General features: G+C 35.7%; 1 protein-coding gene and 1 pseudogene across 3 annotated transcripts; one reads left to right on the top strand and one right to left on the bottom strand.

The window, feature by feature from the left end:
- Positions 1 to 2,381: 2,381 nt before the first annotated feature.
- On the top strand, positions 2,382 to 6,436 carry LOC148802997 (polyadenylate-binding protein 2 pseudogene; annotated as a pseudogene). The gene is made up of 5 exons (XR_016076404.1): positions 2,382 to 2,527; positions 3,238 to 3,341; positions 4,193 to 4,375; positions 4,865 to 5,944; positions 6,038 to 6,436. The product of XR_016076404.1 is annotated as a polyadenylate-binding protein 2 pseudogene (transcript).
- Positions 6,437 to 12,795: 6,359 nt separating this feature from the next.
- On the bottom strand, positions 12,796 to 15,878 carry LOC104605867 (uncharacterized). Of its 2 annotated transcripts, XM_088896534.1 has the most exons (3): positions 15,471 to 15,878; positions 14,900 to 15,317; positions 12,796 to 13,517 (listed from the first exon to the last, which is right to left on the bottom strand). In XM_088896534.1, exons 2-3 carry the CDS (start codon positions 15,031 to 15,033, stop codon positions 13,073 to 13,075), a joined length of 579 nt encoding a protein of 192 aa, XP_088752660.1. In that variant the 5' UTR covers positions 15,034 to 15,317; positions 15,471 to 15,878; the 3' UTR covers positions 12,796 to 13,072. The 2 variants fall into 2 exon arrangements, with proteins under 2 accessions (XP_088752660.1, XP_010269106.2); XM_010270804.3 differs by having other exon boundaries at positions 14,900 to 15,878.
- Between the last annotated feature and the right edge of the window lie 11,270 nt (positions 15,879 to 27,148).

Genomic DNA, 27,148 nt, shown 5'->3' with positions numbered 1-27,148 from the left:
AAGGGAGGGAAAGGTGGAGGAGAGAGAAAATAAGAGGAAGAAGTCTATGATTATAAAAATCCCCTCATGCAAAGAAGTCTTTGAGATGTCTCAAGAGAAACCCCCACTTTCTCTCTTCCGTCCCTCTTCCTCCTTAACTGAAGCCTTCTTCTTCATTAAAAACTTTGAATTCTACTCCACTCCTCCTCCCAGTTCTTCATCGCAGTCTATGCTTTCGTAGGTGAACTCAGCTTTGATGTTTGTCTTTGATTCTTTCTTCTTTATCTGCCTGCATTCCTTTACAATAGAAATTAAATCTTTGCTTATTTCATATGGAATTCATACAATATTAAAGATGCTTGTATCATGCGAAATTTTATTCTTTCATGTTATGGGATTAAACTTGTATATTGTTGTAGGTGAGCGAGCGTGAGGATAAATTGTTAGACAGTTTTGTATGCCCTTAGCTTCAATCATTTTGATGTACTTTTGTTATTTAGTGGAAATAAATAAAGTGCATGTTTGATTCATGTTGTTTGGTTTAATTCTGTGTAAAACCCTAAAACTGGACACTTGTAGAGACTCATGTTAGTTTTAAATGTTCACAGCCGTTGGATAAGTCTGGGGAGATTTATCCTGCCAAGGCTGATATTGGTGTGCCACCAAGTGTTGGGATGGCCTGTCTCAGCCATCAGGGTAAGACCCGAGGCACATACAGCATGGGATTACTTGAATCCTTGAACCGGACCAGATTTCCAGTCTTGCCCTGGACCTTGGAGATAGATGGGCAAAACTGGAAAGTTACACCTGACCCCTAGACTCGATTATGACACTTCACTAGGTGCTGGATCAACCTGCCTTTGATATGCCAATCAGTGAGATCCTTAGTGGGGATCAAAACCTGGGTATGTTGGGGCAGTTTGAGAATTCATCTGAGTGGGTGGTCATAGTGACAGAATCAGCCACTTTGTCGGACAAAGGGTAATGATCGGGAATGCACTCTCTCTGATGGAAACCAAACTGCCGGCAGTTGATTTCAATCGTTGGAATTTTGTTTTTGCAAAATTAATATATTTACATATATATGTACGGTTTCAAAATGTTTGCAAATGGTTTTAATTCCCGGGATCCATGTGAGAGGAGAGTGCGGCACTGTTCCTTGCAGCCGAGGGAGAGGTCCTCTCTTGTCGGGCAGTGCTTGATCATTAAGGGCTGAGAGGTTAAGTGTAAGACCATTTAGGATAATACCTGATGGGCTAATCTTGCACCTGCCCACAGTCCCTGGGTTTTTATAAGATGGCTTGGCCCAGGGACCACTTAATGTAAGTGTTGGGCCCATAGGGTTCATACGATGGACTCAAGGGGTTCATTGAGATTTTTAGTGAATTTGGCTGGGCCTTGTATTAAAGGCTGGGCCGAACCCATGTGGCTGGTGTGTAGATCAATGCTTGGGTCCCACGCCATACAAAGAAGCCCAACTGGGCAGCAGATTGGAAACTAATTAAACACTGAATACTTAATGGGCCAAAAGCCCATTTCGAAGTGGGCTGATATGATCACCCATCAATGGGGCGAATTTGAGATTGCAGTTAGCAAAAAGGATTGGGCTCTTAGCCTTATCCACTCTTAGAGACCAAATTCAAATCAGATTTGAATCTGGTAACCTCCTGATAAGATCAGGAGTAAGCTAACTCTATCTGGGAAAGGGATTAAGATTATCCCCTATCCAAATACTGATTTGGATTGGGATAACTCCTAATTAGGAGATTTCTTAATCAAGAAGAAAAGAGAGGAGATTTTCGAATGAACCAAGAGAGAGAAATAAGATTTCGATCCAAGAGGTTCTGGTAAGCAAGAAAGGTTCCTGCGAATTGAGATTAGATCTCATTCTCTCCAGAAAAGAAAACAGTTCAGCCTTTTCGTTTCTGGAAATCTCCTCCTGCCGCCGCCATCTGCATTGTTGCAAGATTTGATCTTTGCAGAAAAGAAAGTCAAGAAACCAGTTCTTGACATCAGTCTTGCAAGAAAGACTGAAAGAATTCAGTGTTTAGTACATCCAGGGGATTCTTGTGAAGGATCCAGTGTGTAGGACGCACCCTGCTGGTTCTGTTCCATCCACAGCTGTGTCATCTTCAGCAGGGACAGATCTTGGAGCATTCTTTGGGCGTGAACACCAACTTTGGGAGATACTGCTTCTCCGGATCAGGTATAATCCTCCCATTTATCTTTTGGTACAGATCTGGTTTGATTAGGGTTCAAGTAGATCCTTGAATATTGTATTCTAAATTCAGGGAATATGATTCCCAGTTGGGAGAAGGTAGGAAATTTTTGAAATTCGCCCCACCCATTCCGCAACCTTTATGGCGTCCATTAGATGGATCCTACCATTCTTTCATAAATTACTATCTGAGCACATGGCTAAATTGCGTCTTGACAATGAGGAAGTTAGTGGCGATGAAGACAGTGAAGAAGAGGAAGATACAGGATGGGAGAAATTGATCTAGAAAGCACGACATCTGGGATAACAGAGTAGAATTGCAACAAATAGGTTGAGCATTCCTTTTTTTTTCTGTTTATTTTTTCATTGGCATGCTTGATAGTAATTGTATAGAATGGATTTCCATTTTTTGTATCATTAAGCGCTTTTCCGATCTAGCTATATTTAAGGATTTTCTAGTTGGGAATTGCAATGTTCCTCGAGTTAATTTGGAGGTTATTGTTTTGAAAATACATAAACATAATTAAAATTGTTTTGCAAGTACTATAATATTTGATGGACAGAAAAAATTCCAAGTTCCGAGATTTAAATAATTCTGATGTCTTTTATACCAATTTACCTTTTCAAATTCAAGCTGTGTTACCTATGGTTCATTCCATTCCACCTGTGTAGATTTTGAGCCTCTGTTTGGTAATAATGGGGGTGGCTGCTTTGTGCAAAAGAAATGCCAAAGACTAGGTCCATTTCCAGTTTACCCCTCCCAAGACCCCAAACGGCTAGGGATATCGCAAGGTAATGGTCCTCAAGACCATGTTAAATAAGCCTAAGTTCTCAAGTTTCACTTTGAAGATTTCAATATACTTGAATTTCTTTTTAGGTTTTAGTAGTTTTGGAATTTGATATATATTTGTTTGTAACTTCTTATTTCTTGGGAGCCCCTTGCAACCACCAAATTTGTTCATAATATATCTTTGATTTTCTTTCGTTGCCATCTCAACAATCTGAATCTGACCTTCTTGTAATTTGCCTGGCTTCTCTAGAAAGGAAATCCTTTTCTCAAACATATTCGAAATGTTAGATGGATGTTTGTTGATGTTGTCCGTGACTACTTTCTAGGGCAGAAATCCGGTGTTCTATATTTAAGGTTTGGATTCTTTTGATATTTATTACCTTTTACTTCTTGTTTGGACGTAAAAGTGAATCTTTGGATGATGTACATTTGTATGTTAGTCCCTTCTACCAAGAACTAAAGAATAAATTTCTTTACATAACTTAAGTTGTAGAGAGACCAGCACATGTTATTTGGCTTGCTATCATTGATGAGAAGTTGTTGCTTTTATTTTCACCCTTTCCTCCTTTTAACAAATTATTTGGAAATAATATTTCAATAGTGAAAATGAAGCTTGAAATCTCAATGAATTTGATTAGATATTTCACAAAGGAAATACGGTACAAAATTTTATTATGCTTTCATAAATCTCATTCTTTAACCAATTTGATTCTTTTGTGTTTCTTAGCCATCTTGGTTTCCCAATATTGGCTGGCATACATAGCTTCCACTGAACTTTGAATTGTTTTCAAAACTTAATTTATTCTAAATGGGAGGGACCTGTGATTATTTTGTTTGAATTGTCTGCTAATACTAGCTTTTATATATTTTTTTGGATTAAATTGATTGTTGATGCAATCTTCGGTATCTTCTGCTTCATACAAACTACCTATATTCTTGAATAAGGGAGTTAAATAAGAACTTCAAACTCTATGTTGTTTTTTGCCATGTTGATATTGTAAGCCATCCTACTATTTTATTTACTTTAGCAGTACTCCTCTATCTATTTTCCTTTCTTTTTTCTTGTTCTAATCGTTGAGCTTTTATATAGAATGCTTACCAGAAAGAAATTCTTATTCAATAAATGTTCTTTTTCCTTATATTTATTTTTTCATGTTATTTTTAGTCAAGGATATAAATAGTTTGAAAACTTTCCTATATTGCAGGTGGATGTAATTAAGCCTTTACTTGAAGTGACAAGGACAACCTTCACTCTGATCCGTCTAAATTGATCTTGATTTGGACGTGCTCCAACCCAAAAATAGTACATTGACATCCCTAATCACAGGACATCTTCAATAATGAGTGCAGTTCTACCACTACTCATGCTTTCCATCTACTACCTTCTCGTAATGTTTTCAAAACCAACCCCAAAGAAAGAACTACAGGTTTTTAAGCTGAACATGTTTGACAACGGATTGAAAACATTGCTTCTTGGGCTGTTAGAAAGGAAGATTTAAAATTGTTGGGTTGTTTTAAGTTTTAACCCAAAAAAATGTATTGATGGTGTGAATGTTTGGTTCTCCATTTTAGAAATGACTAAAGTGAACTTCACCAATCCCATTCACTTGACAAAACAATCACTGTGGCCGGTCAACCTTTATAGTACTTTTTCCCTTTTAAAGGGTGTTACTCCAAAACATAAAAATAAATCCTCTTCAAAACTTGCCCATGACTCATATGTTATGTTTTCTTTGATAGAACATAAGAGATAAAGAGAACATTGAGGGAAACCAAACATATATAGCCATACTGAATAGAAAATAGGCCAAAGGTTATAATTAGTATAAGATACAAAGTTGTTACATTGAACATGCTGATGAAAGTTGTTCTTGTAGATGCTCAAGCAGTTCAGAGGCATTGAGAAACAATTTTGGAGTGTGTAAAGGTATTGTATATCTTAATGCTTTGTTACTTACTAGATCATTACTCAAATCTTTTGCAGTGATGTATGGCTAGAAGGATATGAGCAAAAGCTTGAGGTTATACTGATATTGACGGATATGAGTTTTTGTTTCTTCTTTTAGAAAATATTGTTGTAAAACCAAATTTGTCTGTTTTGAATCTCATTTTTAACTATGCCATCGGCAAGGACTTTGGATGTACTTAACTTCACTCCTCTCAATGGCAAACCTATCTGCATTATGTATTCTCATCGTGATCTCAGCATTCATAAAAGTGGAACTACTAATATATTTATCAAGGTATCGGTTATTTGTTTGGTTGTTTTCTGCAGCACAATCCGAATTTTACCATATTTTGGATTGTGTAAGATCATATATTTCCAATTAAACAAGTCTATGTTGGACCATTCCTTCAAAGCAAGAGAGAGAATCAGTCATAAACAAGGCAAAATTCAATAATGTATTTTGTAAAAAATCTCTCAAACGCAACCTCTGATGAAGATTTAAAGAAAATATTTGGTGAATATAGAATAATTACCAGTGCAGTAGTGATGAGGGATGGGAATGGCAAATTCAAGTATTTTGGATTTGTTAACTTCGAGAATTCAAATGCTGTTGAAGCACTTAATGGAAAGAAATTTGATGAGAAAGAGTGGTATGTAGGAAAAGCACAAAAAAAAAAAAAAATCTAAAAGAGAGCAAGAATTTCAAGGTGTTAACTTGTATGTAAAGAACTTAGATGATAGCATTAGTGCTAACAAATTGAAGGAATTATTTTCTGAATTTAGCACAATTACTTCATGCAAAGTCTATGTTATACCAATAGGGAATTTTATCTAACTGCTTTCTTTCTTTCAAATTAAAGATGCTTCCAAGGGGACGTGTATACCATTATCCACCTGGTCATAACATGTCTGGTGTTCCCATGCTTGGAGTTGCTAGGGGCATGCTTTCTATTCCATATGACATGGGTGACATGCCATTGCAAATGCAACACCAGAGCAACAAAGAACAGTACGCTTTTGAGTCATTACACCATATTCACGTGTATCTTGCTTTTACGTAGAAGATTATCAACCTTTATGTTCTTTTTTTTTATTGTTTTAGATGCTTGGTGAAAGTCTTTACCCTCTAGTGGATCAGCTGGAGCATGATATGGCAGCCAAGGTGACAGGCATACTCCTGAAGATGGACTAGACTGAGGTTTTGCATATGTTGGAGTCACTTGAAGCCTTGAAAGCAAAGGTGGTTGAAGCAATGGAAGTTCTAAGGAATGTTGCTCAGCAACAGGCCAACAGCCCAACTGATCAATTGGCTTCTCTTTCTCTGAATGATAACTTTGTTTCCTATATTGAATTGACTGTGAATGTGCACTAGACAAAATAAATTTCCTTTCTTTTTTTCTCCTATAAGACTAAAGTTCCAAAATCTATTGAAAAGAAACAAGTTATTTTGTATTAAATTTTAATTTAGATGAATAAAATTATAAGTTTATTTAATAATTGAGATTTGTAACCGATTACAATTAAATTATAGGTCATTTGTAACAAATCCTGGGTTATTTTGGTAGGTGTAAAAATAAATAGATGACTATCACTAGAAAAAGTCATGGCTGCTACTATAGACTTATAGCAGCAGTCGTTCTACCCCTTTAGCAGCAATCGTGACTACTGCTAAAAGATAAAACTGACGCTAAGATATTGGCTTTTAGCGGCAACCATCAAATGCTAGTAAAACTCTGATTTCTAGCGGCAGTTTTCCACTCTTTACTAGTAGTTATTAAAACTGCCGCTAGAACCTTTAGTGGTTGTTTGTCAACTGTCGGTAAAGGTTTTAGCAGCAGTTTTTTGGATTTTTAATGGTAATTTTGACTGTCGCTAAAAGTCACTTTTCTTGTACTGTCTATCCCTAAGATAGAGGGAAATCTCAAAGTTGAACAAATAGAAATAGAACATAGATAAAAGTCATTTCTACGATACATAATATGAAACAATGATTAGGTCATGGACTAATATATTTATGCTATTTGTTAGAAATAGCATACAAACAGTTCACTAAATTGTTAGATGACAACAAACTCAAGGGACCAAACTACGCAGACTGATTTTGTAACCTTAACTTGGTCTTCACGTCTAAGAAATTAAACAAAATTCTCACCAACTCAGCACCATAACGCCCCTTGATAGAGCCTCTGAGGCAAGAAAAAGGGAATATCATGAATGGGAAGAGAAAAATTCTCTTGCCCGGTGTTACATCTTTGCCTTATTTGACAACTTTATCCAGAGGTAATTTGACAAAGTAAAAAACTGAAAATATATTCTAGATAGTTTAAAGACCATGTATGAGAAATATAATCATTCTGCATGGCAAAAGGTCCTCAAATCGTTGCTTACCACTACGATGACGGAGAACTAACTGGTTCATGACCATGTCATGAAGATGATAGGTTTTATTAATGAACTGGAGGCTTTTGGTTCCAAGCTGGATGATGACACCAAGACTGATGCCATCTTAAATTCTCTACCCACATCCTTTAATCAGTTTGTCATGAACTACAACATGAACAAATTAACAACTAGCTTACAAGAGCTCAACAATATGTTGCAGAGAGCCAAGGAACTTATTAGAAAGGACAAGATAGTGGTCGTGCTTGTTGAAAGAGGCAAATCTGGCAGGAAGAAAGAAAGGGCAAGAAGAGGCCACAGAGGAAGGACGGAAAGCAAAAAAGCAAAAGAAATGTAAGTCATCAGATGAATGTTACTTTTGCAAGGAGATTGGGCACTAGAAGAGGAACTGTCATCAATATCTAGAATCCCTTAGGAAGACAAAAGAGGGTAATTTCGAAACTTAGGTCATAGAGACTAATATGTTGATCACTTCTGCATCCTGATGTATTGACTTTGGGGCTTCTACTCATGCATGTAAAACATTGCAGGGGTTCAAGGAAAGAAAAAGGCTGAATGATGATGAGGTGGTGCTCTACTTAGGGACATCTACAACTATTGTAGTTGTTGCTAAAGGAATGGTAGAATTAATTTTTAGAGAAGGGATTATTATTTTGAAATATTTTATATTCCATTACCTAGAAGAAATTTTATCTCAGTTTCTAAACTTTGTAAGGATGGTTATTTTATTTTATTTAGTAATAAGATTACAATTAAATTGAGTAACAAATTTCTTATTCACGGAGAACTTGAAAATGGCCTTTATGTTCTTCACCCTTCTCTAGAAAAAAATGTGACCAAAACAATGTTAGAACACAACCCCAAGAAAAGAACACAATAAACGATTAATCCCACATGCTTGTAGCATTACCAACTTGGCCATATAAACAAAGAACATATCACAAGATTGGTGAAGGATAATCCTCTATATTTTCTCACAATAAAAAATCTACCAACTTGTAAACATTGCCTTCAAGGCAAGATGGCAAAAAGGCCATTTATAAGTAAACCTGAAAGAAATACGTGCACACTTGACATTATACATACTAATGTATGTGGTCTCATTAATGTTAGAACACGAAACTAACACTCTTGCTTTATAACTTTCACTGATGACTATTCTTGGAATGGTTATGTGTACTTAATGAAACATAAGTCTGAATCCTTTGAAAATTCAAGAAGTTCATATATGAAATCGAGAAACAATTGGGGAGACAAATCAAAATTCTTTGATCAGATAAAAAATGTGAATATCTCTCTAGCAAATTCAAAGATTACTTAAAGGATAATGAAACTATATCACAATTGTCTCCTCCTGCTACACTATAATTAAATGGTGTATCAAAGAGAAGAAATCAAACTTTATTGGATATGGTCCAGTTACTCCTCGTCCACTCAGAATTACCCATATGCTTTTGGGGACACGTATTAGAGACTTTGATCTATATGTTGAACCGAGTTCCAACCAAGTCGGTTCCTAAAAGTCCTTATGAGCTTTGGATTGGTAAGAAACCAAGTATTAGACACTTGAAAATATAGGGTTGTCTAGCACATGTTAAAAATACAAGTGATGACAAATTGGAATCCAAAATAAGTCATTGCCTATTTATATGCTACCCCAAGGATTCTATTGGGTATATTTTCTATAACTCACAAAAACAAAAAGCTTTTGTTAGTCAAAATGCCCACTTCTAAGAAGAGGACCACATTTTGAACAATCATCATTTGAAAGTCATTCTTGATGATGAGGGCTTAGGGGTAGTGGGAGTTAATCCACAAGTTCAAAATGGAAATATCTAGCCTAGAAGATCTATTTAAGTATCTAATTCCTATACGTTTTTGCTATGATCAATAAAGTTACTTGATGGAATTAAGCAATGAACAGTGAAAATTGTCCCATGACTTATATGGAATCTATATTAGACATAAACTCCTTGAAATGGGTAGATGCTATGAAAGTCGAGAAAGACTTGATGAAAACCAACAGAGTCTGGACTCTCATAGACCCACCCCTTGGGGCAAAAGCAATTGGTTGCAAGTAGATCTACAAGAGAAAGAAGGGTCCTGATGGAAAGATTGGGACCTATAAAACATGGCTTTTAGTGAAAGGTTACACTCAGAAAGGAGTCGATTATGAAGATATCTTTTCACTTGTGGCTATGCTCAAATCCATTAAGATACTATTAGCTATAGTTGTACACTACAACTATGAAATTTGACAATTGGATGTCAAAATTGCGCTTCTGAATGGAGATCTTACTGAAAATATATATAATATCCAAAAGGCTTTATTGTCAAGGGTCAAGAATACATGGTGTGTAAGCTGAATAGATCCATATATGGATTAAATCAAGCTTCTAGAAGTTGGAACATCCAGATTAATTCAACAATCAAACAGTTTGATTTAACCAAAATTTGGATGAACCATGTGTTTATAGAAAGACCTTGAAAGGTAAGGTTATATTCTTGGTTCTATATGTAGACAACATTCTACTCATTGGGAATGATGCAAGAATATTAACCACAACGGTGGTATGGCTTTCATAACAATTCTCCATGAAAGATCTTGTAAAAGCCTTATACATCTTAGGACTTCAACTCTATAAATATAGATCAAAGAGGTTAATTGAATTATCCCATTTTACTTACATTAACAAGATTGTTAAAAGATTCAACATGTAGAACTCCAAGAAGGGATTTGTTTCTTTAAGACTTCGATTCACTCTCTCCAAAGGAATATCGCTTAAGACTCCAAAGGAAATAGAGGACATGATAAAAGTTTCATATGCCTCTATCGTAAGGAGCATCATATATGTTATGTTGTATACTCAGCCAAACATTGCTTAAGCTGTAAGTATTGTGAGTGGATATCAATCAAACCCAGGACAAGAGCACTAGACTATTGTAAAGAACATACTAAAATACCTACGAAGGACTAAAGACTATTGTCTTGTCTTCAATGGTATTTCACTACAAATGGTCGGGTATATAGTCCAGTCTGATCCAGATAATAAACAATCTACATCTGGACACATTTGGGATCCTGTGTAATGAATTAGAAAAGTAGTCCACAACCGAGGCCAAATACATTTTAGTAAGTGAGGCTGACAAATAAGTAATATGGATGATGAAATTCGTCCAAGAATTTGGAGTCATACCACATCACCCATTCCATTGTTGTGTGACAACACTGGTTCTACGGGAGATTGTTGGTATAACTGACATCCAAATTCAGAAGGTAGCATCAGCGGAGAATGTAGTAGACTCACTAACTAAGCCACAAACACAGAAAGTGTTTGAAGAACACGTGGATAGTATGGGACTGAGGTTTATGCCTGATTGGACCTAAGTGCAAGTGGGAGTTGTTAGACAATGTATGCCTTTAGCTTCAATCAGATTGATGTACATAAGAATTTATTTGTAAATGAATAAAGTACAATGTTGTTTCATGTTAATATTGGTATGTTTCTATATATTACCCCCTAAACTAGATACTTAAGATAGTCGTGTTAGTTTAGAATGTTCTCAACCATTGGATAAACTTAGGGAGTTTATCCTAACAAGTCTAACACTGGTATGTTGCTAAGGAGTTAAAGCAGCTTGTCTCAGCTACTAGGGTTAGACCCTAAGCATAGCCAATGAGTGTTTATAAGAAGCACTGAACCTGGACCAATTCCTATCTATGCCCTGGACCTAAGAGATAGATGGATAAAACTGAAAAGTTACACATAACCTCAAACTTAATTATGGTACTACACTAGGTGTTGGACTGGGTTATCTTTGATATGTCAACTAGTGAGATCCATTAAGGGTCAAATACCTAGGTATGTTGGGACAGTCTAAGAATTCACCTGAGTGGGTGATTATAGTGATAGGATCGGCACCTTTGTCGGACAAAGTGAATGACAAGGTTTACACTCTCTCTAATGGAAACCTAAACTGTCGGCATTGGATTTCACCTGTGTTTGAAATCTACTTTTGCAAAAGTATTTATATGTTATATACACTACTATTTTATGAAAAATTTTTGCAAAAGGTTTTAATCTGGAGATCCATCCGAGCAGAGAGTGTGGCACTGCACCTTGCATCTAGGGGAGAGGTCCTTCCCTATCGGGTAGTGTTTTGATCATTATAGGCCAAGAGGTTAGGAATAAGAGACCATTACAAGGCTAATTCCTAATAGTCTTTGTCTTACATGAGTCCATTATCCTTGGGTCTTCATAGGGTGACTGAATCCAATGATCATTTAGGTGTAAATGTTATGCCCAAATTGGATTAATGCTGATTGTGTCAAGGGTCCATTGCCCTGTCCAAACCCATGTGGGCTTGTGTGAGATCAATGTGGGGTCCCATGCCATACAATATCAAGCCTAAAGTGGCCATGCAATACTTTGGATTGTAAACCTTTGAAGAAAATGGGGCTAAGGCCCAAAATTAATAATATTAATTAAGTTGTCACATGACAACTTAAGTTGTTTTGTGCTTTGGGTCGAATCTAGGTTTGGTATTGGGTATAGAGCACCTATCCTCTTAAGAGGATAAGGTTTATCTCTTAATAGAGTCCAAATTCAAATCAGGTTTGGATAATCTCCTAATTAGATTAGGAGAGTGCTCCATAAGGAGATACAAAGAGAAGAGGGCGAACTAGGCTAGAAGTTTTCACTTTTGCTCTCTCTTCTTCTCTCTTGTCTTCCAAGAAACCCTAATTCAACCTAGGCTTACAATAACTAATTTTGATTGGTTTTTCTTCAAGTTTTTGCAAGAAAAACGTTGAGGAAGATAAGGCTCACTCACCCCATTTGATCCAAGTAAGTTGTATAGCAGTTTTGGAGAAAATAGTGTTGTTGAATCGACTTCACCTATATATTTTGCCATCTTCAGTGGAGGCTAATTTTAGGACTGATTTGGGTGTGAAATTTCACCTTGGGATCTGCGCTTATGGTATCCGTATCAAGTACATTTTTCCCTTTTGATTTGGTTTCAAATCCAGTCCGGTTCAGTGCAAGATCGACCCGGAGAAATGCAATTTTTCAAAACACCAAGAGATTGGTTCCCATAATGGTTAGAAAATTTTTGAAATTTCACCCAGCCATCTAACATACTTCGTCCATCTATAAGATGGATTCTAACCCTTCCAACAAAAGTTGTATGCATCTCCCATGCATTGTTCTTGTGGCCTTCAACCAAATTAGTGGCAGTCCTCTTCTCCCCACCCTCCCCCACAAAGCTTTAAAGGAAGAAGGCAATTCACATCAAAATGCATAATTATTGGCATGCCCAAGGGGAACTTTTATACCTAGAAATCAATATAATTAAATTATTTAAAGATCCCTCTAACTAACCAGTATTAATATACAAGAGTGGTTCACCATTTTCTTAAGACAAGAAATCCATCTCCCATTCAAAATCTAAACTACTGATACCTTTCAAAAGTTGAAATTTCTATAAATTAATAATGCTTAGATATTTTTTCTATATATCAAGAATTAACTCCCCTAGCTGTCTTTGTAGTGTTTCTGGAAAGCAAAACTAAACATTAATTGTACATATATCAGTAATTTATGATGACTATATAAAACTTCTATGTATATGGTACAGTGACATTCAAGGTTTGAGTATTGGCATTGGATGAGGAATCAATATCAGTAAGGAAAAAGCTAGAAGCATAGAGCAAGCTAGGCAGATTTAATTTGATTTATCATGAGGAGGTTTGAAGAAGACTTCGAATATCTGAGCGCTGCTCACTGCTCAACTGTGTAGGAAAATTGATACGGAATTTGACTCTCAGGCCTCCCCTCCTTCCCTTCTCTTTGGGATCAGGCATGCCTTGGCCTGGGATGATCTTCTCATAGCCAGGATATATGATATCGTCCAGTGACAAACTCATCTTTTCCCCACCCAAGAGAGGGACTGAAATGGTACAACCTGTGAGAGCCTTGATTAAGGGGATCTCTACTGCCAATACCAAGTCATTCTCCTCTCTCTTAAACAAGGGATGCCGTTTCTCAGCAATCAAGAAGATGATGTCTGCTGGGAGACTCCCTGGTTTCTCATTACCCATCCCTTCAAATGTCACCTTTGTTCCTTTCCTCCATCCCGGCTTCACCTTTATCCTAAGCAACTCCTCTTCTTGAACAATTATCCTGTACGTTAGAAAGAAAGTCAATATCATCAGACAATAAACTAATAAATACGCCACTACAATCAAGGAGAGGCTACAAGTTAATGTGTTCATGAACCCATCAGCATCTAAATTATTCAAGACCTATAACAGTAGGGATTGTATTAATAATACTAAGCATCGATCGATTTCTATGTAATTATTATTGGGGTATATAGCTTCTGCAATTCCATTAAATGGGTTTCTTCTTATATATAAACGATATTGATAAGAAACTGAAGATTGTAAATGAAGTCTATACAGTATTGTGAATAAACCTCTTAATTGAAAGTGGGAACAAAGAACCCAGAAGATTAAAATTAGAAGAAAGAGCATGAATCTAACCCTAAAGGTGCAATATTGGAGGGATAGAAACCCAATTTTCTAATGCAATGCTATCACTTAAAGGATGTAGAGGTACTCCAAAATGCATTGATCGATCATTAGATATGTCCTGATTTTTGCAGTGGGAATGATTCAAGAAAACAGAAGTTAAAAAGAACCTGCCATTCAAAGGTTTTCCAACAGGGATAAGCAATCGATGATTTGAGGGAGTTGGGTGAATTTTCAATTAAACAAAGAGTGAAGTAGATGAGCTTAATTATAACTGGAGAATAATTTCTGATTTATCGTCTCTTTGTAGGATTGATTTGCATTGTCGGCAAGTAGTTCATTTCAGTGTCGGCAAGTTTATAGCACTAACAAAATTTGCAATGTAAAACAAACTGAAATTAATAGATATATATTTCTGATGTGCTTTGTCGGCCAGAGGTTTCCAATGTTTTAAACTCTTAATGCAAAGCAAAGCGCATGATGCTTAGAGCATATGCCTAGCTTATAAGCCATCAAAATTAGCAAATTAATTGGTTTTCAAATCAAGCGAGGTTAAATCTTAAGAAGTGTCAGAACTTCATAATCTACCATAATGGATCAGCTATTTTACTTGGCCAATTCTCAACTAGTACCAATTCTGGCTTTCAGGCTCTGGATATATAAACCGTAACCCTTTGCTGCTGATCAACCTGTTTGCAATAATAGGCTCAGTTGTTCAATGAATAATTCATAAAATCATGGAATACCAGTGACCCAAATGCACCATTCATTGCATTATTAAAAAAATCCAGATTATTGTTCAAGAAAAAATTCATAAAATCGTGGAATACCAGTGACCCAGATGCAGCAGTCATTCCATTATAATTAAGAAAATTAATCCAGATTCATGCAAAAGAATTTAGCCATGTATCGATCTGATCACCAAATTAAATAACAGAAATTGAACAGAAGACCAGCAATAACACAGATCAGGAACAATTACATTAAATATTACTGGACGAGCGGCATATATAATCCAAAGAGACGACATACCCAGAATCCGTAACAACATTTCTGGTAATCTTTATCTTCTTGACACATCCATGGCACAACTCCTCCAGAGTGCATTCAAGCTGCTTCTCGATGGGTGGAGGTTTTCTCCGAGCTGTAGTGGTGTAGGAAAACATGATTTGGGTGGTGCTTCTCGGCCGGCCCGTGTTATTATTTGTCAAGAGAGGTCTAGGGCCGTGTGTCGGTGTCTTACTCCTGTCTGTACTCTGAGAGAGAGAGAGATGAGGTAGAGGACCTGGAGGTAGAGGTGTGCAGGAGAAGTGATCATCAGCGCTTGGATACTTGGAGAACGCACAGGAGTTGTAAGATAATCGCCTCTTGATCTTCTCCCTCTCCCATTTTCTCTGGACTCATGACCACCATACACGTTTCTGTCTTCTTGTCTCTTGTCGTTAAGGGGCTGGACATGAACATAAGAGATGATGAATCATAAGAAACAAACAAACAAACAAACATGTGTGCTCATACATGGGTGATGGATTAACATAATTTACGTATAATTGATTGCATGGGTTCATGCAACATGTATGTATATATGTATGTATGTATATACCCTATCTTGTTTTGCATCGTTAAGATTGTTTTTAAGCTTAGCTTCGGCCTCGAAATGTTTCTAAGAATTAGTGGGGTTCTTATCAGGATGCAGTGCTGAAGAGTTGAATGTATATGATTATATCCTAGAGAGAGAGAAAGAGAGAGAGAGGGTTGGTTGTAGAGAATCAGAAGTAAGAGGAGAAAGGCAAGGAGAGGAAATTTTCAAAATGGAGGGCATTCATTCACATCTATGTCCACAGAATAGCCTCAAATGAGTCGAGTTCTGAGAATCCGATGCTTTTTATTAGGCACCATCTGTTTAGGGGAGATGAACAGGTGATTCTCTCCCTTTTTTAGTAATATTTTGAGTCCAATTTTTCCCTCATTGTTATGAGGAATCCAACATCTTATCGGGAGTGATCCAAGTTATTTTAACCCTCTGACAACATGGTTCAAGATGTGATCTATCAATTGGAATGATCTAATTTATTAGATTTGTAGAGATCTGTACATTGCACAAAACTTGAAAATTGAAGTCATTCTAAACTTTAGGCTATCTTTGGTTTGAAGGGAAAGGTAGGGAAACTTATACAAGGTTTGTAAAGGTTTTCTTAACTTTTCCATCCTTTCCCTACTTTTTCCTTCAAACCAAACACAGCCTAAAGGAAACTTAAAAAATAGTGAAAAAAATTAAATTTGATCTCAAGGATTAACACATTTGTCCTGTTTTTTTTTGGTAAAATTGTGAACATTTAAAAATTGAAAAAGAAAAGGGAAAAAAAATTGATTAGATGAGATTGTTGAAATAAGGGAAAAATTAAGAAGAATTCAGGTTATTGTTACTTTATATATTAAGGGAAGAATAAAAACTAAAATTAATAAGAGATTACAATACAAATTAGGTAATTTATTTTCCAAAATTAATAAGAGATTAATTAATAGGAAGCATACTATATATTAAACTACCTTTTGTGGGTCACTATCTCGCTATCAGAGCCAGTAGAGATGTGAAGCATCCAAAAAAGAAAATGGCAAGATGAAGAGTCTTTTTCTGTTTATAATTTATATATTATTAGGGGTCACTGAATAGTGGCTGAAATGACTGAACTGAATAACCTATTGCTTTGTTTTAGTGGATAAATGATTAAATAATGAAAGTATGAAACATTCAAATGTTTAGTGAACAAACCCAATTTCAATTTCAGCCATTAAGGAGCTCAACCCTCCTAAACAACTTATCCACTGAAAGGCAAAGTCATAGGCCATTCAGTTAATTCAGCCATGTCAGCTGTTATCAAAGGAGGCCCTTATTAGAGAAAATAAGAACTATTAATCCATAACAATTGGACTATATATACGTAATAAATATATCAGCATAACTGCATTCCAGAGAAAAATCAAAAGAATTTATCCACACCAAACAGTCATTTTTGTCGGTAGCATGGATCAGACGATTCGATGTAACATCGCACGGATTCTTGTCTGTGTTATCTCTGGCAGTAATTTTCAGGAGATCCATGGCTGAATGAGGGGAGATTCATTCATATGGTTCAGATTTATCAGAAGACAGCATCGGGCTATCACTGTTTCTACTTTCTAGGGATGTCAACGGGTCGGCCGGGTTTCAGTAGTCCAGTCACCCGAACACGACCCGACCCAACAGCACTATTCTTGTTTCTTGATGAAGGGTATTTTACATTTTTCCAGTGGCCCATGTCAACGGGCTGGGTTTGGCGGGGGATCAGTCTCAACTTTCAACCACCTGACCCGACCTGAAAACCAAGTAAAAGTAACCTGAACCGACCCGATAAGATTGGGTGAAGGTGGGTTTACCGCTTAACCCGACCCACCGTCGGCCTCCCTAAATTTGTTCCATTCTAGGTGAATTGTCCTTCTGTCTTGTTCTGTTTTTATTGCTCCTCTGCACTCTATCATAAATTGTCTGCCTACCAAAGATCTTTTGTCGGTAGAATCAATCTTTCTATGAGAAATCAGAAATGTCATGGAAATGGCGTGGGAAAAAGACTATTGGTTGAAGGGTTACCTCTGGTCCGTTACCTCTGGTCCGTCCGCACTAGCCCAGTGCTAATTGATAAACCACTAATATCTCATTTCATGCATGTAATGGCCTGTAGGGTCAATCATGCATGGGTGGCTTTGTTCTAGGGGTGGTGACAATGGGGGGTTGGGTTCAATCAAATATTTATGGGTTCAATTTGTACCATGCTTACCACTGATTGAGATGAGTCAATCCTAAGCCTAACCCAATCAGATGATTTTAGGTTTAGTGATGGATCAAATTTAATTTAATTTAAGTCAGATTTGGATGTATGTATGTTCAACCATTTAGAGATGGATCAAACTTAATCCGATTTGAGACCACTGAAACTAAACTTGCAAATGGAGAGAGCGAGAGGGGTTGGAGTTCTAAATTGGTAGAGCCATTTTCCGTAGGCTGTGTTTAGTTGTTGATGAGAGGTGATTTGGCCCTCTAGTGACATCGTGACACATGGTACCCTACAACCGTCATAGGACACCTTGGTGCCATGTGAACATTGATTTCAGGAGCACTTTGGACCTCCTCGACCCCACCTCAGTAGGCCGACCTGCAGACGCCCCCGAAAGGTATCAGGTCGGCATAAGAGGCAACCTGCCTCCGCTAACTTGACCAAGGACCGGTTGGAGACTTGCACGACGTGACAGGCGACCTCCTTCACAAGTGGGTCATGGTCTTTGATTCCTTTAGGATCACGTCGCCACGTTGATGGAACAAACTCCCGTCCCGCCCGCTTCAAAGGCAACTGGATAAGCATTATCACTTTATGCGGAGTTTGTCTCCAAGCGTGAAATCGCCTCCGAACAAGACAGGCCAGTGATCTCGGATGCGTTATGTGAAGCCCACGGCAACCTGCACCTAAATAAAGGCGTCCCATTCCTCAGAAAAGGTACACGCAACATAGCACTCATAGCTCTCTTGCATTCTCGCTTTTTAGCTCTCACAACTCTTCATTGACTTAAGCATCAGAGTGCTCACCCCAAGTAAAGCAACTCAGATACTCTGATATTCTTCTCTTGCAGCTCGGCCAGGCAACCTCACCAGCCTGGCCTCCGAGTTGTCATCCAACAGGGAGTGACCAAATTGCGCAACACCAGTTGCAATGCAAATAAATTTATAATGATGCAAAACCATGGCAGTGCAAATGACTTTAGTGTAAATTCTGACCTATTTTTGTTTTAAAGTTTACCTTATTTTGTTTGATTGCAGTACAAATGAATTAAATTAAGACATGAAGCAGAATAAAGTAAAATCCAAAACAAAATTAAACAACAATTTGCATTTTTTTTTCATTTGCACTCCCATGCATTTGTACTAGTGCAAATAAATTTGCACTGCAACCAAACACAGCCTTAAATATGGCAACTAGCCACTGAGTTGGAAAGGAATACAAATCTGAGTTAGGGGAACTCAAAGTCTTTGATGATTTCAAATGTTTCTCATTAGAGGTGCAAGTCGGGCTGGATTAGGTTGGGTTGTACTAGTGCAAATAACATGTCTTTCAGCCCGGCCTAGTCAACCCTAACCCAAGTCCTACCTAAAATCCCTCAACCATCAGGTTGGGCCAGGCCCAACCTGTCGATCATCCTATTAAAAATCTAGTAAAATCTTTGGTGAAATTCTCTTAGGCTGCGTTTGGTAGAGGTGTAAATGAGAACCGGGGTAAACTTTACACCCCGGTTCAATTTTGCCAGCATTTGGTAAAGGTGTTAATATACCTCATCAATTGGTGTAAAAGTCCATTCCTGTCAGTATATTCATTGAAAATCAGTGGAAAGTTTATATCGATAAAATCGATGTAAAACTTTACCTTCATCTTCCTCTGTCCAACGATTACCTCATGTCTCTTCTGTCCAACGGCTACATCTCTTTGTTCGATCGAAGAAGAGAGTGAACCAATGCGACGGCGGCAGCATATCAGAATTTCGTCCAGAGAGTGAACCAGCTCCGACGTATCAATGAGCGGTGAGCGAATCAAAGTTCAATCAAAGAAGAGAGTATCAGTGAGCGATGAGCGGAGGCAGTGTATCAGAGTTCAATCGAAGAAAAGAGTGAACTAGTGCGGCGGCGGCATATCTAGAGGTGTAAATGGGGCCAAGCCGCCCGCGGCCCGACACGGCACAAAAGCCCACGAGCTGTGCTAGGCCCAGCACGAAGGTCCGTATCGTGCTGGGCCGGGGTTCAAGGTACGGGCCAAGCGCGGTCTGCCCAGAATATAGCCGTTGCCCCCCCCCCCCCCCCCCAAAGGGGCCCAACGGCTAGTTTCAGCTTTCCCGCCCCCAATAGCTATAAACAACCATATTAGGGGGTATTTGTGTATTTTGCTTATGGGGGGTTGAAAAAATGACATAAATGCCCTCCCAACAGCTATATAACAACTAGTTTAGGGGGCCTTTTTGGGTAAAGTTATAAATAACTTTACAATGACCAAAATACCCCTCCCAACAACTAAATAACTACTAGTTTTTTGGGTATTTTGGGTAGTTGAATTATGTTCAATTCCTATAAATAGCCATATCCTCCACCATTCTCATCACACCAACTCAACAATTCTCTTAATCTCTTCTCTCTTTCTCTCTCTCTCTCATACTCATTCATTCTCAATTCTCTACAATCTGAGTAATTCAGATTAGCTGATTGTTTGATTCTACATTCTCCAATTCTCAAGTCTCAACTTTATTAAAGTTTCAACTTTTAACAAGAATAAGGCTTGCTCAACCAGCTCAAGTATCTCAATTTGGGAAGCTTGGACGTTGAAGTCAAGTTGGGATTTGAACCGGCAATCTAAGTAAGTCGAATTAGATTAATTTTTATCTTTTTAGAATTAAAAAAAAATGACCGGTTCTTCTAAAAATCGATTCCCCAACATGTTCACCATTGATGATATTCAATCGCATCATGATAGTGTTAGCACTGATGCGATTGATGTCGATGGAAGTGGAACTTTCACCCCTGGTACTAATACTAGGGGAAAAAGGAGGGCCTCTAAGTTGAGTAGCCCAGTTTGGAAAATTTTCAAAGTAGAGGATATTGAGGGGAAGGGGAAAAGGGTTATTTGTCAAAAATGCAGGAAGGACTACAGTTATTGTAGCAAGGGTGGTATGGATCATTTGAACAAACATTTGCTCACACATGAGAAAGAAGAAGATGAAGGGAGAGAAACAACCCAACACAGATTGGGAGGGGGAGTAGTTTTGGTACTTTTAAATATACACAAGAAAAAATGAGACAATAACTTGCTAAGTATATTGTACATAACAACCATTTATATTAGCTGAAGATCCAATGATAGAAAAATGATTGTGTAGTTCTGTAAACCCACAATATAAAAAAGTTTCTAGGAATACTATAAGAACTGATGCTTTAAAAATTTTTTATTCATATAAACAAAATTTAATTTCTTTGTTAGAAAATCTTAATTCTAAAGTTGCAATTACTTCGGATGTTTGGACATCCAAATTTAATATTAGTTATATTTGTGTTACGGCCATTTCATTGATGAAAATTGACTTTTGAATAAAAGAATTTTAAGTTTTACTAGGCTTGAATTGCCACATAGTGGCCCAACTATTGCTGCAAGTATTTTAAATACTTTGCATGCTTATGGAATAGAAAATAAATTATTTTCTATTAATTTTGATAATGCCAACAATAATGATTTTGCAATAAATATTTTAAATTTTCAATTATGACAATGCTTAAATGGTAAATTATTTCATATTAGATGTGCATGAAACATCTTGAATTTATGTACTCAAGATGCCTTGAATATTATTTCTACTCATATTTCAAAAAAGAGAAATTGTATTATATATATAAAAAGTTCAAGGGCAAGAAAACAAGAATTTAAATATTTATGTCAAAATTATGGTTTAAAATATAAACATTTTATATTAGATGTAAAGCATAGGTGGAATTCTACTTATGCTATGTTAGAAAGTTGTATATCTCATAAACAAATTCTTTCTTATTTTTATAATTCAAAAATGTCTAATGATATGATATTTGAGGAAGACTGGGAAATGGCCATCTGCATAAAAGATTTTATAAAACATTTTTATGATGCAACTAATGAATTATCTAGAATTTATTACCCAACTAGTTGTAATTTACCTTATCAATTAATGGAAATTAGTGATTGTTTTGCAAAATATAGAAATAATCCATAATTTCAATGTATTGTTGAAATAATGGAAAATAAATTTTAAAAATATTGGGAGAACATTTCTCCCCTTTATTATTTAGCTACAATATTAGACCCTAGGATTAGGAAAGATTGTTTAGATATTTTACTTGAATCATATTGTGAAAATATGAATATTGATATAGGAAATAAGAAAAAGAGATTAATAATTTATTATTTGAAATGTACAATTTGTATGAATCTGAAGTTGTAGGATTTGTTCATCATCTTCTTATACTTCTGACCTTGAGCCCAGTAGTAGAAGAGAAAAACTTTTTTATTTAATAAGTAGAAGGCAGAAATCTGCTAGTTCTACACAAGTTCATTTATTGAACTTAATTTTTATTTACAAGCAATTTTTTCTAATTTAGGTGAAGGATGAAATAATTTTTATATTCTAGCCTGGTGGAGTGAACATTCGAAAAATTCTACAGTTCTTTCTGCCATGGCACGTGATCTACTAACCCCTCCAGTGTCTACAGTTCCATCGGAGTCTTGTTTTAGTGTAGGTACTAAGGTGCTAGATGACAAAAGAAGTTGCATGAACGGTGAAAGTATAGAGATGTGCATTTGCTTCAAGGATTGGATAAATGTAGAAGATAGATTACAAGACAAAGAAGGGCATGATACTACACCAGATATTTCACTCGAAGCAAATGATGAAACTCATGAATTTGACTATTTCAAATTATTGTATTTTTTTTAATTTTATTTAATTTATTTGATATTTTTTTAATTGTTTAACAATGTAATTTTGTATTTTCAATTTGTAACCATATTGTATTTTTTATATTTTATTAATTTATTCTATTTTTATATTTCATTCATCCAAATATCCAATGATCCAATCATTTTATTTGTAATTTGTACCATTCAAATTTAAATGAAATAAAATTCCTATTTTTCTTTCAATTTTTTATTCCGTCATTCTTATTTCAATTTGGTTAAGTATTTTTTTTTTCATTTATGTGTTAGACAACTTAGATTTCTCATTTCTTAATTTTTAAATAGTTCTCAATTCCCAAAGTTAAAAGGAAAGTTAAATATTTTAGTTTTACAATTTTACTTAGAAAAGAAATCAAAATTTTCAAAAAAAAAAAAACAATGCTACCCAATTTGACCCAGGCCCAAGGCCTGCCTTGTGGCCCGGCCCGGCACGACCTATAGCCCGGCTCAGCCCAGGCCGGCAGCACGACACGGCACGGGCCCGCCTTTTGAGTGGGTCGTGGGACGTGCCGAGCCGACCCCCAAAATTTCCACCGAGGAGGGCAGCACAGCCCGTGACAGCCCGCAGGCCAGCATGACACGTCCCGCCTTTTGAGTGGGCTGTCCATGGGCCGTAATGACCTGGCTCGGCCCAGCCCACTTTACACCTCTAGGCGTATCGGAGTTCCGTCCAGAGAGTGAACCAGCTTTGGTGTATCAGTAAGCGTCAGCGTATTAGTGAGCGGTGAGTGTATCAGAGTTCGATCGAAGAAGAGAGTATCATTAAGCGGTGAGCGTATGAGTGAGCAATGAGTAGCGGTGGCGTATCAGAGTTCAATCGAAGAAGAGAGTGAACCAGCTCCGCCATATAAGTGAGCGGTGAGTGGCGTATTAGAGTTCCATCTAGACCCAGTTCCAGCATATCAGAGTTCCGGCGGCGACGAACAGCATATCAGTGCAAATCGAAACGCAGTTTGAAAGTTTACACCATAGAAAACCAAACATGATCGGTGTAAATTTTCAAAATCAATCAGTCCCAATTTCCATCGATCACTAAACCGGTTCACATTTTTTCTTGGTGTAAAATTTGAATTTACACCTCAAACAAATGCAGCCTTAGTGACTTACTCTTTGATTAAGAGGCCATGCTCAACTTTCATGATCATTTATTGATATTTTGTATTGATATTTGCTTGTTTGATGTTATTATTGGTTATTTTTGTATAAAAGTGAAAAAATAAGGAATATTTCAAATGATTAGTCTATTTGGCATATATATATATATATATAGCTTTCTCTCGGTGTGAATTTCATTTGTAGTGGTGTAAATGGATGAGAGCGCAGCAGTGGTGTAAATGCATGAGAGTGCAAATAGGCTGAATGTATATTCTCATTTCCTTTTGCTTCAGATTAATTTTGTCTTATTTGTTTGTGATAAGTCAAATGATATGGTCTCCACTTATATGAAAGAGAATGGAGGTATAGGAGGATTGGTTATCTTATCTGTTTTGGAGTATGAAGCAAGATAATGTGGTTCCAACTATATATGAGATAAAATTAGGTAAGATGGTGCAAATTTTGCTTCAGTTTTTGGAATGCAAATTTTGCTTCAGTTTTTGGAATGCAAAATTTACAATCAATGAGTGCAAATGAGACAATAAGTATAAATTTTGTATCCATAAGGGTGCAAATTATAGTTACAAACAAACAAATGCAAAACTAATCAAATGTAAAATGTGTATTCAATTCAGATTTGACTGCGAACACATGAGCCTGGTGAATTATGATAGATCTATTGAAAATATAAAATCATGAAATCAATAATAATAAAACATAAAGTTGATACAAAAATCGCTAACGATAAATAAATAAGTGTTTAGAAAATTGAACCAGACCAACCGGTTGAACCAATTGAATCATGACGAGGCATTGGCTAGTTCGGTCCTACCCTAAAAATCAAAATTGACAAAAAAAAAAAAAATAGTTAAAACCAGCTAATCGGCTGGTTTAACCGGAGAACTATATGAATTGAAATTTCAAAATGACAATGGCAAGACTTGAACTCTTGACTTCTTATTTATGTGTATTGCCTTGTTATCACTGTTTAGGAAATTAGACTGGACCAGCCGGTCGTACTGATCGAACCAGGTCCCTATCCAGTTCGCTCATACCCCTAAATCTGAAAGTCATAAAAACTGGCCAAAACTGTTGACCTAGCTGGGCCAACCAAAAATCTGCTCCCGGTTCTAAAAAACTGGGAGACTTTTTTATTTATTTAAAACATAAATGTGCAAACTTACCTTGCCAAACAAATGTCTTTTTGGACCTCAAATCTCAAGTTTTAAAATTAAAAAATCAAACTAAATAAAAATATATGTTATAGCAAAAATGCAAAATATAATTATATATTTTGAATATATGTATATAATTAATATTATTATATATATTTAAAACCTCTTTCCATGCCTGGCCTAATTGTCTGAGCATTGCAAGGAAGATCAGCCTATGATTTACAACCTATTTGAATCTGTTTTAGGTTTTTGACTGATTTGGTTTGGCTAGAGACAAATGTTTCATCCAGGGGAGGGTTTTGGCATCCCTAGGGTTTTGGATATCAGGAATCTAGTGGTTTAGATCCAATTCATGGTTCAGATGCCCTGATATAAAGCTTCTATACTTACCAAAAGGAAATTTTTTTCGAACAGTAGTTAAAATGGTTGGGGTTATGATTGAAAATGGGCCTTACCTTACAAAGTACAAAAAATGGGTCTTTTCTTGTACACATGACCTGACACTGGATCCAACTTCCAAGTCTCAACTAACTAACCTCATAGCACAATAGCATAGGTTCACCCAAAACTGGATACCTAGATTTCGACTAGGGATATCAGTGGATCGGGTTAGGTGTAAATCTGCACTGACCCAACCCTATCGGGTCAACATTGGTCAGCCTTAATTGAGTTTTCGGGTTTGGGTTGAGGTTAGCCCGTGATAAACCCCAATCCATGGACATTGCAGCATTGAAATATTTGTAGATACTAGTAAAAGTGTGTGTACGTTGCACGTGGCAATATCAAATGGTGATAATGATAATAGTCAGCAACCAAATGACCTTATTGGTTGAACTATTAACCTATTTAACCAGGAAAATGGACTATGATTAAGACATTAATTCATTTTTTTTCTTTGTATTTTAGCCATTTGTATTTTTATTAACAACAATTCTTATTTTTCAAACATATTTTTGTTTAATATGAAAAATATATAATACTAATGCATGTTCAAATTTTTTATAAAATTTATAAAAAATTTTATATTTTTATTTTTTTATTTAATTTATAAGATAATAAAAATTACCTATTTACCAAGAGGAAATGCAATTCCAATATATTGTTTGAATGTTGGTTTTAAATATTTTGGTCAAATTATATATATATATATATAATATACATGTTATTTATTATTTATTTATAAATATGTTATTTATATTGCATTTTGTAAACTTCTTATATGATGAAAATAGTTCAAAAAATTACTTATATTTTTTTGTTTTTCTTTATTTCAACTATTATACTTTCTTTTCCTTTTAATAAATTATTATTTTTTAAATTAAATTGGATCGCATCATATTCAAATACCCAACATCTTGATCGGATTCAAATTCGGATCAATATTTATGAGATCCGATCAAATCTTCGGATCGAATCAAATTCGAATCAATATTTGTTATATATATTGTTATATTATATTATATTATATATATATATAGAAACTAGTTTTAAATTTTGCATTTCATTTATATCATTGATAAAATAATTATTGTTTATCATACTTATTTTTGTTTATATTATTAGTATATAATATTATAGATGTGCCCAAAATTGTTTCATTTTTTTGTACTATTCTATTTTAAAAAATTTATTTTATAGTTATAACATCATAGATTGACCTGTTTGACCCGAAATGTTAGATCATTGACCTACCTACCATCTAGATATGGAATTGGTTCCATTTCCAAACTAGTTTTAAATTTTTTCACTTCATTTATATCATTGATAAAATAATTATTGTTTATCATACTTATTTTTTTGTACTATTCTATTTTAAAAATTAGTTATGACATCATAGACTGACCCATTTGACTCGGAATGCTAGATCATTGACCTATCTACCATCTAGATACGGAATTGGTTTCATTTCCAAACTGGTTTTAAATTTTGCATTTCATTTATATCATTGATAAAATAATTATTGTTTATCATACTTATTTTTGTTTATATTATTAGTAATATAATATTATAGTTGTGCCCAAAATTGTGTCATTTTTTGTACTATTCTATTTTAAAAAGTTTATTTTTAATTATACATCATGGGTTAACCTATTTGACCTGAAAGGTTGAACCACTAACCCACCCCTACATAGGAAGACGGTTTAGTTTCCCGTCGGTTTTAAGTTGTATATTTGATGTTCATCATTAATAAAATTATGTCTATTTTATCATACTTATTTTTTAATATGAAAAGTATATAATAATAGAAATGTGTTCAATTTTTTTTAAATTACTTTTTTCTATATTTTTTTATTTCTAAATTTGTATTATTTATTTATGACATCGTGAAGTTATCCATTTAACCCAAATGGTTGAAGTACTTACCCACCACCTATATGGAAAATATGAATTCATTTTTAGGTTTATTTTGAAAATATAAAATTTCATTCTATTAATAATTATTGTGCATGTATTTATTAGTG

Source organism: Nelumbo nucifera, chromosome 1 (assembly GCF_055504915.1).
Source record: "Nelumbo nucifera cultivar China Antique chromosome 1, China Antique-T2T, whole genome shotgun sequence".
Classification (NCBI taxonomy): domain Eukaryota; kingdom Viridiplantae; phylum Streptophyta; class Magnoliopsida; order Proteales; family Nelumbonaceae; genus Nelumbo; species Nelumbo nucifera.
This window is presented reverse-complemented; position numbering and strand designations above follow the sequence as displayed.